This window comes from Schistocerca americana, chromosome 10, assembly GCF_021461395.2.
Source record: "Schistocerca americana isolate TAMUIC-IGC-003095 chromosome 10, iqSchAmer2.1, whole genome shotgun sequence".
Taxonomy (NCBI): domain Eukaryota; kingdom Metazoa; phylum Arthropoda; class Insecta; order Orthoptera; family Acrididae; genus Schistocerca; species Schistocerca americana.
In genome coordinates, this window is record NC_060128.1 from 185,088,396 (window position 1) to 185,102,842 (window position 14,447).

General features: G+C 46.7%; 1 protein-coding gene across 1 annotated transcript in view; it reads left to right on the forward strand.

The window, feature by feature from the left end:
* LOC124552485 (putative defense protein 3) overlaps positions 1-14,447 on the forward strand; it is a 127,782-nt gene that overhangs the window by 18,123 nt on the left and 95,212 nt on the right. The window contains exon 2 of the mRNA XM_047126765.1: positions 11,935-12,176. Within this exon, the coding sequence (XP_046982721.1) occupies positions 11,954-12,176 (223 nt within the window). The 5' untranslated portion in view covers positions 11,935-11,953. The remainder of the gene's footprint in view (positions 1-11,934; positions 12,177-14,447) is intronic.

A 14,447-nucleotide genomic window follows, 5' to 3' on the forward strand; every position in this document is an offset into this window, starting at 1 on the left:
CTGCCGATTGTCAAGACTGAACCTTGGTGTCAACATCATAACCGTAGGCTCATGTCTCATCAACAGCTACGATTCTCTTAAGGAACATCTCGTTCTCATTTACGCGATCCAACAGTTTTTCACAAATTGCGGGGCGAAGCTCTTTTTGGTCTTGACTCATGAGCCGTGGGACGAACTTCGCCAACAACACGATGCTGTGTCAGGATTTCATGACATGATCCAACTCATATGTTACAGTCTTCTGCAATGTCTTCGATTGGCATGCAGAATTTCGTAGACGTTCCTGACACTCGCGTTGTCAATAGATGTCGAAGGGCGTCCTGAATGAGGGTCATCGTTAACTTCCGTCTGGCCAGTTTTAAACTGTGTGAACATTCGTAACATAGAGTACGGCTTAAGCATTCATCACCGTAGGCTTCCTACTTCATTTGGTGTGTATCTGTAAAGGTTTTCTTGATTTTGAAGCAAAATTTAGTGCAGACGCGTTGCTTCTCTAACTCTGCCATCTCGGAAATCGCAAGCTGTGCGACGCAACATTCTACTGAATACAGCACTGAACAATAACTAACAGACGTACAACAATCAAACTGCCGACAGTTACACATTGAACACAGGCGTGTGCAGTGGCAACCGCATTTCGCTCCAATACACCACTGTCGCGAAATTACGAATGTTCCGGAATTTTTTGAACAGACCTCGTACCTATTCTTTACGGTATACGCTTCCTAAAAGGCCACAGTGTGACTCTGAATTTTCTTCTCCATCCTTACGTATACGAGATCTGTACAAAAAAATTCCGGAACATTCGTGATTTCGCACCAGAAGTGCGTTGGAGCGAAATGCGGTTGGCATCCCTGCACACGCCTGTGTTTAGTGTGTAACTGCCGGAAGTTTCATTGTTGTATGTTTATCAGTTATTGTTCAGTGCTGTATTGAGTAGTACGTTTTGTCGCACAGTTTGCGAATTTCTAGATGATAGATGCAGAAGAGCAGCGCGTCTGCATTAAATTTTGCGTGAAAGTCAAGAAAATCTTTAAACGTACACACAAAATGATGCAGGAAGCATAATGTGATGGGTACTTAAGCTGCACTCGGCGTTACGAATAGTTCACACGGTTTAAAAACGGCCGGACGGAAGCTGAAAGATGATCCTCGTTCAGGGCGCCTCTCGATGTCTATCACGACGCTCATGTGAGGAACGCCAACGAAATTGTGCGTGGCAGTCGAAGACTGACTGTCAGACAGGCTGCAGAATAACGTACACTTCAGTTGGATCGTCATGAAACCTTGTCACAGCACCCTGAAATGCATCGTGTTGCCGCCAAGTACGCCCCACAGCCCATGAGTCAACACTAGAAAGACCTTTGCCTCGTAGTCTGTGAAAGGCATTTGGATCGCCCAATTGAGAACGGGATGTTCCTTTAAAGAATCATAACTGGTAATGAGACAAAGGCTTACGGTTATGATGTTGAGACCGAAATTTAATCTTCACAATTGATGGGGAAAGATTCCCTCAAAACAAAAAAAAAAAAAAAAAAGCTCACCAGATCAGGTCAGATGGCAAAGCCATGCTTGTAGTTTTCTTTGACTCTGAAGGATTAGTTCACCATGAATTCGTGACACAGGGACAAACTGTTTAATCGGTGGCACTATCGGGACGTGTTGCACCGTCTGTGAGAAAATGTGAGAAGGAAAAGGCCTGTAATAGGGCCCAACAATTCATGGCTCTTGTATCAGGATTATGGACCCGGACATTCATTCCTGTTGGTGCGTGACTACTGCACAAAAAAAGGTGATCATTGCGCTGATTCATCTTCCGTACTCTCCATACCTGGCCCCTCCTGAGTTTATCTTATTTCCAAAGTTGAAAACGCCATAGTAAGAAAGGTAATTTGCAACGATAGACGAGAGAAAAAGAATGCAGGCGGCGCTTCGCACGGTACAGCCCGAAGACTGGTTGTGGAAGTGAGAACGGTGTTGGGACCGGTGTATCAACTGTGGAGGAGAGTATTTCGAAGGAGACCATGTACAGTAAGTAAAAGGTAAGGACGTACGAAAGAGCGAGGCACTGAAGGTAGTATTAATGCCAGAGCTGAGAAAGAATTTATAGAGAACTGTATGGATAGGATTGGTACGTAGGTCGGAGCAATGAAGGCTCTCCCAGGTTCCACTCAGTGGCGAGAAAGGCCCCACCCCACATCCAACCCCTGCGATTCCAAGGGCGAAAACAGTTACAGGGCAAAGGATGTCCCCTAGTCGGTATATTCAGGACAGTAAAAGTGAGAAAGCTAAAAATGTAATGAAAGTCAGCTGGACCATCAGTAATAAAAAAATTATGAGTGGGAATTTAAGGAGATGGGACCCGGATAAACTGAAACAACCAGACGTTGTACAGAGTTTCAGGGAGAACATAAGGGAACAATTGACAGGAATGGGGGAAAGAAATACAGTAGAAGAAGAATGGGTAGCTTTGAGGGATGAAATAGTGAAGGCAGCAGAAGATGAAATAGGTAAAAAGACGAGGGCTAGTAGAAACCCTTGGGTAACAGAAGAAATATGGAATTTAATTGATGAAAGGAGAAAATATAAAAATGCAGTAAATGAAGAAGGCAAAAAGGAATACAAACGTCTCAAAAATGATAGCGACAGGAAGTGCAAAATGGCTAAGCAGGGATGGCTAGAGGACAAATGTAAGGATGTAGAGGCTTATCTCACTAGGGGTAAGATAGATACTGCCTACAGGAAAATTAGAGTCCTTTGGAGAAAGGAGAAACACTTGTATGAATATCAAGAGCTCAGATGGAAACCCAGTTCTAAGCAAAGAAGGGAAGGCAGAAAGGTGGAAGGAGTATATAGAGGGTTTATACAAGGGCGATGTACTTGAGGAAAATATTATGGAAATGGATGTAGATGAAGACAAAATGGGAGATAAGATACTGCGTGAATTGACAGAGCACTGAAAGACCTGAGTCGAAACATGGCCCCGGGAGTAGACAACATTCCATTAGAACTACTGACAGCCTTGGGAGAGCCAGTCATGACAAAACTCTACCATCTGGTGAGCAAGATGTATGAGACAGGCGAAATACCCTCAGACTTCAAAAAGAATATAATAATTCCAATCCCAAAGAAAGCAGGTGTTGACAGATGTGAAAATTACCGAACTATCAGTTTAATAAGTCACAGCTGCAAAATACTAACGCGAATTCTTTACAGACGAATGGAAAAACTGACAGAAGCCGACCTCGGGGAGACCAGTTTGGATTCCGTAGAAATGTTGGAACACGTGAGGCAATACTGACCCTACGACTTATCTTAGAAAATAGATTAAGGAAAGACAAACCTACGTTTCTAGCATTTGTAGACTTAGAGAAAGCTTTTGACAATGTTGATTGGAATACTCTCTTTCAAATTCTGAAGGTGGCAGGGGTAAAATACAGGGAGCGAAAGGCTATTTACAATTTTCACAGAAACCAGATGGCAGTTATAAGAGTCGAGGGGCATGAAAGGGAAGCAGTGGTTGGGAAGGGAGTGAGACAGGCTTGTAGCCTATCCCCGATGTTATTCAATTTGTATATTGAGCAAGCAATAAAGGAAACAAAAGAAAATTCGGAGTAGGTATTAAAATCCATGGAGAAGAAATAAAAACTTTGAGGTTCGCCGATGACATTGTAATTCTGTCAGAGACAGCAAAGGACTTTGAAGAGCAGTTGAACGGAATGGACAGTGTCTTGAAAGATGAACAACAACAAAAGCAAAACGAGGATAATAGAATGTAGTCGAATTAAGTCGGGTGATGCTGAGGGAATTAGATTAGGAAATGAGACACATAAAGTAGTAAAGGAGTTTTGCTATTTGGGGAGCAAAATAACTGATGATGGTCGAAGTAGAGAGGATATAAAGTGTAGACTAGCAATGGCAAGAAAGCGTCTCTGAAAATTTGCTAACATAGAGTATAGATTTAAATGTCAGAAAGTCGTTTCTGAAAGTATTTGTATGGAGTGTAGCCACGTATGGAAGTGAAACGTGGACGATAAATAGTTTAGGCAAGAAGAGAATAGAAGCTTTCGAAATGTTGTGCTACAGAAGAATGCTGAAGATTAGATGGGTAGATCACATAACTAATGAGGAGGCATTGAATAGAATTTTATGGAGAAGAGGAGCTTGTGGAACAAATTGATTAGAAGAAGGGATCGGTTGGTAGGATATGTTCTGAGACATCGAGGGATCACAAACTTAGTATCGGAGGTCAGCGTGGAGGGTAAAAATCGTAGAGGGAGACCAAGAGATGAATACACTAAGCAGATTCAGAAGGATGTAGGTTGTAGTAGGTACTGGGAGATGATGCAGCTTGCACAGGTTGGAGTAGCATGGAGAGCTGCATCAAATCAGTCTCAGGACTGAAGAGCACAACAACAACACATGAGAGAAATAGGTAAAGCAGCAAGTGCGTGTCCCCGAGACTCTACATATGGAGGGAGTTGCCCGACCCAAAGCCATCCTGCATCTGCTCCAGTGTAGTCAAGGCAGTAAAGAGAACTACATATTCAATAGAGAGCTACCTCTACAATAGAAAACAGTGTATGGCAAAAAAGGAGACAAGATGAAGTAAGAGACGGGTGAAACAGGAAGCTGGCAAAGGATGTAGGGTTAGGGGTCCCCAGACCCAGCATGCAGTGGGAGACGCCGCAACCCACACACCCCGTTCCTGCCTCAAAGGTAGTTTAAAACTTTACACCTGAAAATAAAAAGCACTTTCACAGAGGAAACAGAGAACCAGTTCAATCATCCGTGAATCGTCTGCCAATACTTGCAGCACAGAATTCAGAAGACCGTGCTAAGCGTGGTGGGCCAGAAGAAGCGGCATTCCACCGTCTGTAATATTCCACAACTTTAATGTGGAGAAGGCTCACTACGTAAAATACACTACTGGCCATTAAATTTGTTACACCAATAAGAAATGCAGATGATAAATGGGTATTCAATGGACAAATATATTATACTAGAACTGGCGTGTGATTACATTTTCACGCAGTTTGGGTGCATAGATCCTGAGAAATCAGTACCCAGAACAACCACCTCTGGTCGTAATAAAGGCCTTGATACGGCTGGCCATTGAGTCAAACAGAGCTTGGAAGGCGTGTACAGGTTCAGCTGCCCATGCAGCTTAAACACGATACCATAGTTAACCAAGAGTAGTGACTGGCGTATTGTGGCGAGCCAGTTGCTCGGCCACCATTGACCAGACGTTTTCAGTTGGTGAGAGATCTGGAGAATGTGCTGACCAGGGCAGCAGTCTAACATTTCCTGTATCCAGAAAGGCACGTACAGGACCTGCAACATGCGGTCGTGCATTATGCTGCTGAAATGTAGGGTTTCGCAGGGATTGAATGAAGGGTGGAGCCACGGGTCGTAACACATATGAAATGTAACGGCCACTGTTCTAAGTGCCGTCAATGCGAACAAGAGGTGACCGAGACGTGTAACCAATAACACCCCATACCGCTGGGTGATACGCCAATATGGCGATGACGAATACACGATTCCAACGTGCGTTCAGTGCGATGTCACCAAACACGGATGCGACCATCATGATGCTGTAAACAGAACCTGGATTCATCCGAAAAAATGACGTTTTGCCATTCGTGCACCCAGGTTCGTCGTTGAGTACACCATCGCAGGCGCTCCTGTCTGTGATGCAGCGTCAAGGGTAACCGCAGCTACCGTCTCCGAGCTGTTAGTCCATGCTGCTGCAAACGTCGTTGAACTTTCGTGCAGATGGTTGTTGTCTTGCAAACGTCCCCATCTGTTGACTCAGGAATCGAGACGTGGCTGTGCGATCCGTTACAGCCATGCGGATAAGATGCCTGTCATCTCGACTGCTAGTGATACGAGGCCGTTGGGATCCAGCACGGAGTTCCGTATTACCCTCCTGAACCCACCGATTCCATATTCTGCTAAGAGTCTTTGGATCTCGACCAACGCGAGCAGCAATGTTGCGATACGATAAACCGCAGTCGCGATATCCTACAATCCGACCTTTATCAAAGTCGGAAACGAGATGGTACGGATTTCTTCTCCTTACACGAGGCATCACAACAACGTTTCACCAGGCAACGCCGGTCAACTGCTGTTTGTGTATGAGAAATAGGTTGGAAACTTTCTTCGTGTCAGCACGTTGTAGGTGTCGCCACCGGCGCCAACCTTGTGTGAATGCTCTGAAAAGCTATTCATTCGCATATTACAGCATCTTCTTCCTGTCGGTTAAATTTCGCGTCTGTAGCACGTCATCATCGTGGTGTAGCAATTTTAATGGCCAGTAGCGTAAAACCATGGATTAGCGTGGTATGACCAATGTGGAAGCGCCATGCGACAGTGGATTCCTTCCAGGAGCAACAGGAGCAAGAGTGCCATCCTGCGACAGTCTCCTTGGTAGTGTGGAATTTATTAGATGAGACAGTAGCCAACCAGATGTCATTCCGAGTAAGCAGGGATCTTATTTGCTACCTGCAAACCTGCATCTGGAATTGGTAAAGTGAACAGTGGGTGAGTAATCGTTCCTCTGGCCAAATGGTTGGTCTCTTCATTTTGTGGACCAAGTTTTCTGAGCAGAGCGTGTGTTATCCTTGTCAGCAAGTTAGACGCCTGCGCTGTCAATCTGACTGTGCGACCCCGGGCACTTCCATTTCTGCGGTACGCACGCAGACAACTCATTTTCCTGGAACGTTAACAGTGAAAGTGTGCCTAGTGCGGGAAATCGAGACACTGTAGACCGAGGAAGCGGCTGACCCGGTAACAGAGCCTTCCTGTCGCTTCCCCGGTCTCCCCCACAGCTACGACCGAAAGCGAGACGCGGTCCCCATTTCTCGCTCCCTTGTCTCCGTAATAGCGCGCCTCCAACCGGGCTGACTGCCCTCTGCGCTTTCTACGAGGCAGACGGCACTTAGCGCCGCAGGCAGCGGATTCGGCGTGACAACTGGGAAGCAGCGTCGTCATTAGTATGGCGGTAGGGCTCTGCGAGTGCTTTCACCACTGTTCCCTTAGGCCGTGAAAAAATCTCTCTCCCTCCAGTTATTGGAGAGAGCTCTTTTCTGACAACTTGTCTTCAGTGGCCAGGTGGGCGCCATCGTATCTGGAAACGTCCAGAATCTTTGATGCACTCTGATAGAATTTCTGCGAAAACTAGGACCTGTATTACAAGACGGGTTAAAGAAAGGCAAGCATACGCTCATATCGTTTGCAGATTTAGATGCAGCAAATGAAAAAGACGAAATGGGTCTCAAAAAAGCGATCTTCAGAAATTGTTAAACGGCTAACGAGCAGAAAATGGCAAATGCCATTATCCAGTTTCCCAGAAACTTCGCTCAGTGGAAGAGCGGTCCAAATCAGCCAACAAGTGTCTCGGCTTACCCGTAGTTACTCAATACCTTCTCCCGGTCGAAGTTTTCGAGGTACTTCATGTGCTTTGTTTAGCGAACACTTGTTTCAGCTGAAGCTGTGGCACAGTGGTTGGCAACGCGGCTTCATACTTCTGTGTCCCGTGTTCGAAACCCAATTACGCTACTGGCCATTAAAATTGCTACACCACGAAGATGACGTGCTACAGACGCGAAATTTAACCGACAGGAAGAAGATGCTCTGATATACACACAAGGTTGGCGCCGGTGGCGACACCTAGAACGTGCTGACATGAGGAAAGCTTCCAACTGATTTCTCATACACAAACAGCAGTTAACCGGCGTTGCCTGGTGAAACGTTGTTGTGATGCCTCGTGTAAGGAGGATAAATGCGTACCATCACGTTTCCGACTTTGATAAAGGTCGGATTGTAGCCTATCGCGATTGCGGTTTATCGTATCGCGACATTGCTGCTCGCGTTGGTCGAGATCCAATGACTGTTAGCAGAATATGGAATCGGTGGGTTCAGGAGGGTAATACGGAACGCCGTGCTGGATCCCAACGGCCTCGTATCACTAGCAGTCGAGATGACAGGCATCTTATCCGCATGGCTGTAACGGATGGTGCAGCCACGTCTCAATCCCTGAGTCAACAGATGGGGACGTTTGCAAGACAACAACCATCTGCACGAACAGTTCGAAGACGTTTGCAGCAGCATGGACTATCAGCTCGGCGACCGTGGCTGCGGTTACCCTTGACGCTGCATCACAGACAGGAGCGCCTGCGATAGTATACTCAACGACGAACCTGGGTGCACGAATGGCAAAACGTCATTTTTTCGGATGAATCCGGGTTCTGTTCACAGCATCATGATGGTCGCATCCGTGTTTGGCGACATCGCGGTGAACGCACGTTGGAATCGTGTATTCGTCATCGCCATATTGGCGTATCACCCAGCGGTATGGGGTGTTATTGGTTACACGTCTCGGTCACCTCTTGTTCGCATTGACGACACTTAGAACAGTGGCCGTTACATTTCATATGTGTTACGACCCGTGGCTCCACCCTTCATTCAATCCCTGCGAAGCCCTACATTTCAGCAGGATAATGCATGTTGCAGGTCCTGCACGGGCCTTTCTGGATACAGAAAATGTTCGACTGCTGCCGTGGCCAGCACATTCTCCATATCTCCCACCAACTGAAAACGTCTGCTCAGTGGTGGCCGAGCAACTGGCTCGTCACAATACGCCAGTCACTACTCTTGATGAACTGTGGTATCATGTTGAAGCTCCATGGGCAGCTGTACCTGTACACGCCATCCAAGCTCTGTTTGACTCAATGGCCGGGCGTATCAAGGCCGTTATTACGGCCAGAGTTGGTTGTTCTGGGTACTGATTTCTCAGGATCTATGCACCCAAATTGCTTTAAAATGTAATCACATGTCAATTCTAGTATAATATACACTCCTGGAAATTGAAATAAGAACACCGTGAATTCATTGTCCCAGAAAGGGGAAACTTTATTGACACATTCCTGGGGTCAGATACATCACATGATCACACTGACAGAACCACAGGCACATAGACACAGGCAACAGAGCATGCACAATGTCGGCACTAGTACAGTGTATATCCACCTTTCGCAGCAATGCAGGCTGCTATTCTCCCATGGAGACGATCGTAGAGATGCTGGATGTAGTCCTGTGGAACGGCTTGCCATGCCATGCCATTTCCACCTGGCGCCTCAGTTGGACCAGCGTTCGTGCTGGACGTGCAGACCGTGTGAGACGACGCTTCATCCAGTCCCAAACATGCTCAATGGGGGACAGATCCGGAGATCTTGGTGGCCAGGGTAGTTGACTTGCACCTTCTAGAGCACGTTGGGTGGCACGGGATACATGCGGGCGTGCATTGTCCTGTTGGAACAGCAAGTTCCCTTGCCGGTCTAGGAATGGTAGAACGATGGGTTCGATGACGGTTTGGATGTACCGTGCACTATTCAGTGTCCCCTCGACGATCACCAGTGGTGTACGGCCAGTGTAGGAGATCGCTCCCCACACCATGATGCCGGGTGTTGGCCTTGTGTGCCTCGGTCGTATGCAGTCCTGATTGTGGCGCTCACCTGCACGGCGCCAAACACGCGTACGACCATCATTGGCACCAAGGCAGAAGCGACTCTCATCGCTGAAGACGACACGTCTCCATTCGTCCCTCCATTCACGCCTGTCGCGACACCACTGGAGGCGGGCTGCACGATGTTGGGGCGTGAGCGGAAGACGGCCTAACGGTGTGCGGGACCGTAGCCCAGCTTCATGGAGACGGTTGCGAATGGTCCTCGCCGATACCCCAGGAGCAACAGTGTCCCTAATTTGCTGGGAAGTGGCGGTGCGGTCCCCTACGGCACTGCGTAGGATCCTACGGTCTTGGCGTGCATCCGTGCGTCGCTGCGGTCCGGTCCCAGGTCGACGGGCACGTGCACCTTCCGCCGACCACTGGCGACAACATCGATGTACTGTGGAGACCTCACGCCCCACGTGTTGAGCAATTCGGCGGCACGTCCACCCGGCCTCCCGCATGCCTACTATACGCCCTCGCTCAAAGTCCGTCAACTGCACATACGGTTCACGTCCACGCTGTCGCGGCATGCTACCAGTGTTAAAGACTGCGATGGAGCTCCGTATGCCACGGCAAACTGGCTGACACTGACGGCGGCGGTGCACAAATGCTGCGCAGCTAGCGCCATTCGACGGCCAACACCGCGGTTCGTGGTTTGTCCGCTGTGCCGTGCGTGTGATCATTGCTTGTACAGCCCTCTCGCAGTGTCCGGAGCAAGTATGGTGGGTCTGACACACCGGTGTCAATGTGTTCTTTTTTCCATTTCCAGGAGTGTATTTGTCCAATGAATACCCGTCTATCATCTGCATTTGTTCTTGGTGTAACAATTTTAATGGCCGGTAGTGTATTATTCTTATTTTAGTTTCTCATTCATCTACCCACGTCCGCAGAAGATTACTTCACTAATATTTTTCCAGTGTGCACTGAAATAACGTTCTTCTCACTCGTCTACTAACTGTACGTCTGATGAATAAATTAAAAAAGAAAATAACAATAAATGAATAAGAAAAGTGAAGCTGTTTTCGCTGAAGTTCCTGTACTTTATCTTCATTCATAATCCACCGAAATCGCCAGTTTTGGGAAAAGTGATAAGTTATGCGTGTTTTGCCGTGCAATTATTGCCATCGCGTAAAATCGTCAGCAGTGTTAACGACGTTTCCATCTCGAGTGGAAGTCATACCACGAAATGTCGCTGCGGCAAACCGGCCTTCGTTTGATGCTTGTGGTGTTGGGAATATCACTGTTTTCAATGATTCTACGATCGGTGTCATCCAAGAGTATGCACCAAATCTTAATGAAGAATAAACGCAAGAATAAAAGCGTTAAAATTAAAATGAACTAAAAGAAAACGAGGATTTAAAAACATTGTAACCCTTGAAAACATACCATACACAGGTATACATTTGTCAAACATTGTTGTTATTTTACGATTAATGTAACGACCTCGTATCGGCATAATTCCTAAAAAATATTGGTGTTGCAACTATCTACGTATATGGGTAGGTAAATAAAAAAAATGAAATAAGAAAAACCGCTTTAGAACAGGGTGCACAAAAACAGAGGCTGAAATGCTAACCACCGCGTCACCATTTCGACTGAAATTATCACGCACTAAAAGGCATCTACACTGAAGCACCAAAGAAACTGGTACACGCATGTGTATTGAAATACAGAGATATGTAAACAGGCAGAATACGGCGCTATGGTCGGCAACGCCTATGTAAGAAAACAAATGTCTGGCACAGTTGTTAGATGGGTTACTGCTGCTGCAATGGCAGGTTATCAATATTTGAGTGAGTTTGAACGTGGTGTTATAGTCGGCCCACGAGCGATGGGACACACCATTTCCGAGGTAGCGATGAAGCGTGGATTTTCCCGTACGACCATTTCATGTGTGTACCGTGAATATCATGAATCCGGCGTCGGCCGGTGTGGCCGAGCGGTTCTAGGCGCTTGAGTCTGGAACCACGCGACCGCTACGGTCGCAGGTTCGAATCCTCCCTCGGGCATGGATGTGTGTGATGTTAGGTTAGTTAGGTTTAAGTAGTTCTAAGTTCTAGGGGACTGATGATCTCAGATGTTAGGTCCCATAGTGCTCAGAGCCAAAAATCCTGAATCCTTCCTGGTCATACTGACAAAGTTTTATGAATTTATTTGCAGAAGTACAGACAGTGCAAATTAAAATGTCCTGTGGTGCCTCTTCTTCTCAAAGTCGGCCCGCTTGACGTCCTACCCCCCTTAAGAAATTCCGATGGAATGTTATCTATCCCTTCTTATTTTGATCCAATGTCGTCCTAATGTATTTTAAATTCTTGCTATCTCTTCTCTGGCAACTCATTGTTTCTTCTTCTGTCGCATCATCAGACAAATCTTGCTACTCTGTTAGCGGCCGGTAAGACGAGCCTCCTGGTTGTGTGACGCAGGTTCCCGGCGGCTGACATTATGCGGCGAGCGGCGACGGCGGCTGTGCTGGTGGCCGTGGCGGCGCTGATGACGCGGCCGTGGACGGCGCGCGCCTTCCCCGACGGCGCGCCCGTGGACGCGTGTGTGAAGCCGCGCCCCAACCAGCCGTACCACGGACAAGCGCGGCCTGGGGACCCGCGAGACAATCCCTTCTCCATCGTCGCCTCGGACGATCGCTACGGCCCTGGATCCAAGATAACCGGTGAGCGGCGACACGCACTAACGCCAGTCGTGCTTGGAACTACAAATCCAGCTGTAGGGTGCAGTTAGGGGCCGTGCAAAATAACTTGGCCAGTAGACACACAGTCAGCATGGCACGCTTGGGAAGAGTGGTAGGGGTGGGGGGGTTGCGGGCAGCCGCTGCAGGGGAAATGTCTAGCGCTCGAGGGGTCGTGCCATTCTGAACTGAAAACTTCACTCACATTTTCGGTTAATATCAAGTTGAGACTCTCCTCACCCACACTTGCATGGTGATCATTAAAAAATATCTACTGCCACCTCTGCTTTGGTTGTCCGTTGTTGTGGGCTTCAGTCCAGAGACTGGTATGATGCAGCTCTCCATGCTACTCTATCCTGTGCAAGATTCTTCATCTCGGTTTGCAGTAGGGTTTTGGAGCAAATACTGTATTCAAACAGTATGAATCACCTCGAAGGGAACGATCTATTGATACGTAATCAGCATGGTTTCAGAAAACATCGTTCTTGTGCAACGCAGCTAGCTCTTTATTCACACGAAGTAATGGTCGCTATCGACGGGGGGTCTCAAGTTGATTCCGTATTTCTAGATTTCCGGAAAGCTTTTGACACCGTTCCTCACAAGCGACTTCTAATCAAGCTGCGGGCCTATGGGGTATCGTCTCAGTTGTGCGACTGGATTCGTTATTTCCTGTCAGGAAGGTCGCAGTTCGTAGTAATAGACGGCAAATCAGAGTAAAACTGAAGTGATATGAGGTGTTCCCCAGGGAAGCGTCCTGGGACCTCTGCTGTTCCTGATTTATATAAATGACCTGGATGACAATCTGAGCAGTTCTCTTAGGTTGTTCGCAGATGATGCTGTAATTTACCGTCTAGTAAGGTCATTCGAAGACCAGTATCGGTTGCAAAGCGATTTATGAAAGATTGCTGTATGGTGTGGCAGGTGGCAGTTGACGCTAAATAACGAAAAGTGTGAGGTGATCCACATGACTTCCAAAAGAAATCCGTTGGAATTCGATTACTCGATAAATAGTACAATTCTCAAGGCTGTCAATTCAACTAAGTACCTGGGTGTTAAAATTACGAACAACTTCAATTGGAAAGACCACATAGATAATATTGTGGGGAAGGCGAGCCAAAGGTTGCGTTTCATTGGCAGGACACTTAGAAAATGCAACAAGTCCACTAAAGAGACAGCTTACACTACACTCGCTCGTCCTGTGTTAGAATATTGCTGCGCGGTGTGGGATCCTTACCAGGTGGGATTGACGGAGGACATCGAAAGGGTGCAAAAAAGTGCAGCTCGTTTTGTATTATCACGTAATAGGGGAGAGAGTGTGGCAGATATGATACGCGAGTTGGGATGGAAGTCATTAAAGCAAAGACGTTCTTCGTCGCGGCGAGATCTATTTACGAAATTTCAGTCACCAAATTTCTCTTCCGAATGCGAAAATATTTTGTTGAGCCCGACCTACATAGGTAGGAATGATCATCAAAATAAAATAAGAGATATCAGAGCTCGAACAGAAAGGTTTAGGTGTTCGTTTTTCCCGCGCGCTGTTCGGGAGTGGAATGGTAGGGAGATAGTATGATTGTGGTTCGATGAACCCTCTGCCAAGCACTTAAATGTGAATTGCAGAGTAATCATGAAGATGTAGATCTCCCAGTACCTACTGCAACCTTCATCCTTCTGAATGTTTCGTGTAATCATCTCTTGGTCTCCCTCTACGATTTTTACCCTCCACGCTGCCCTCAAATACTAAATTGGTGATCCCTTGATGCCTCGGAATATGTCCTACCAACCGATCCCTTCTTCTAGTCAAGTTGTGCCACAAATTTCTCTTCTCTCCAATTCTATTCAATGCCCCCTCATTAGTTACGTAATCTACCCATCTAATCTTCAGCATTCTTCTGTAGCACCACATTTCGATAGCTTCTATTCTCTAATGTTACTTATAATCCATTGAAAATTTTTTTATTCATATGACCGGTTCCGGTTCATTCAGAACCATCTTCAGATCTGTAACGATAATGATACTAATTTACTATATCCCGGCAGCAAATCTTTTTCATCCTATCTAATCAACATCAAACGTACCAGAATGTACCTGATATTTCAGTTACAGGAGTAACCCGTCCAAATCCAGCAACTTTCACATGCTGCGTCACATAAAACTGGTTGGCAGAATGCACGTCATTTATATTAATTATAACACTATTACCGACAGGTGGCGTCTGGTACATTTGTTACATTCCATTTGCACATAATGTATTCAGT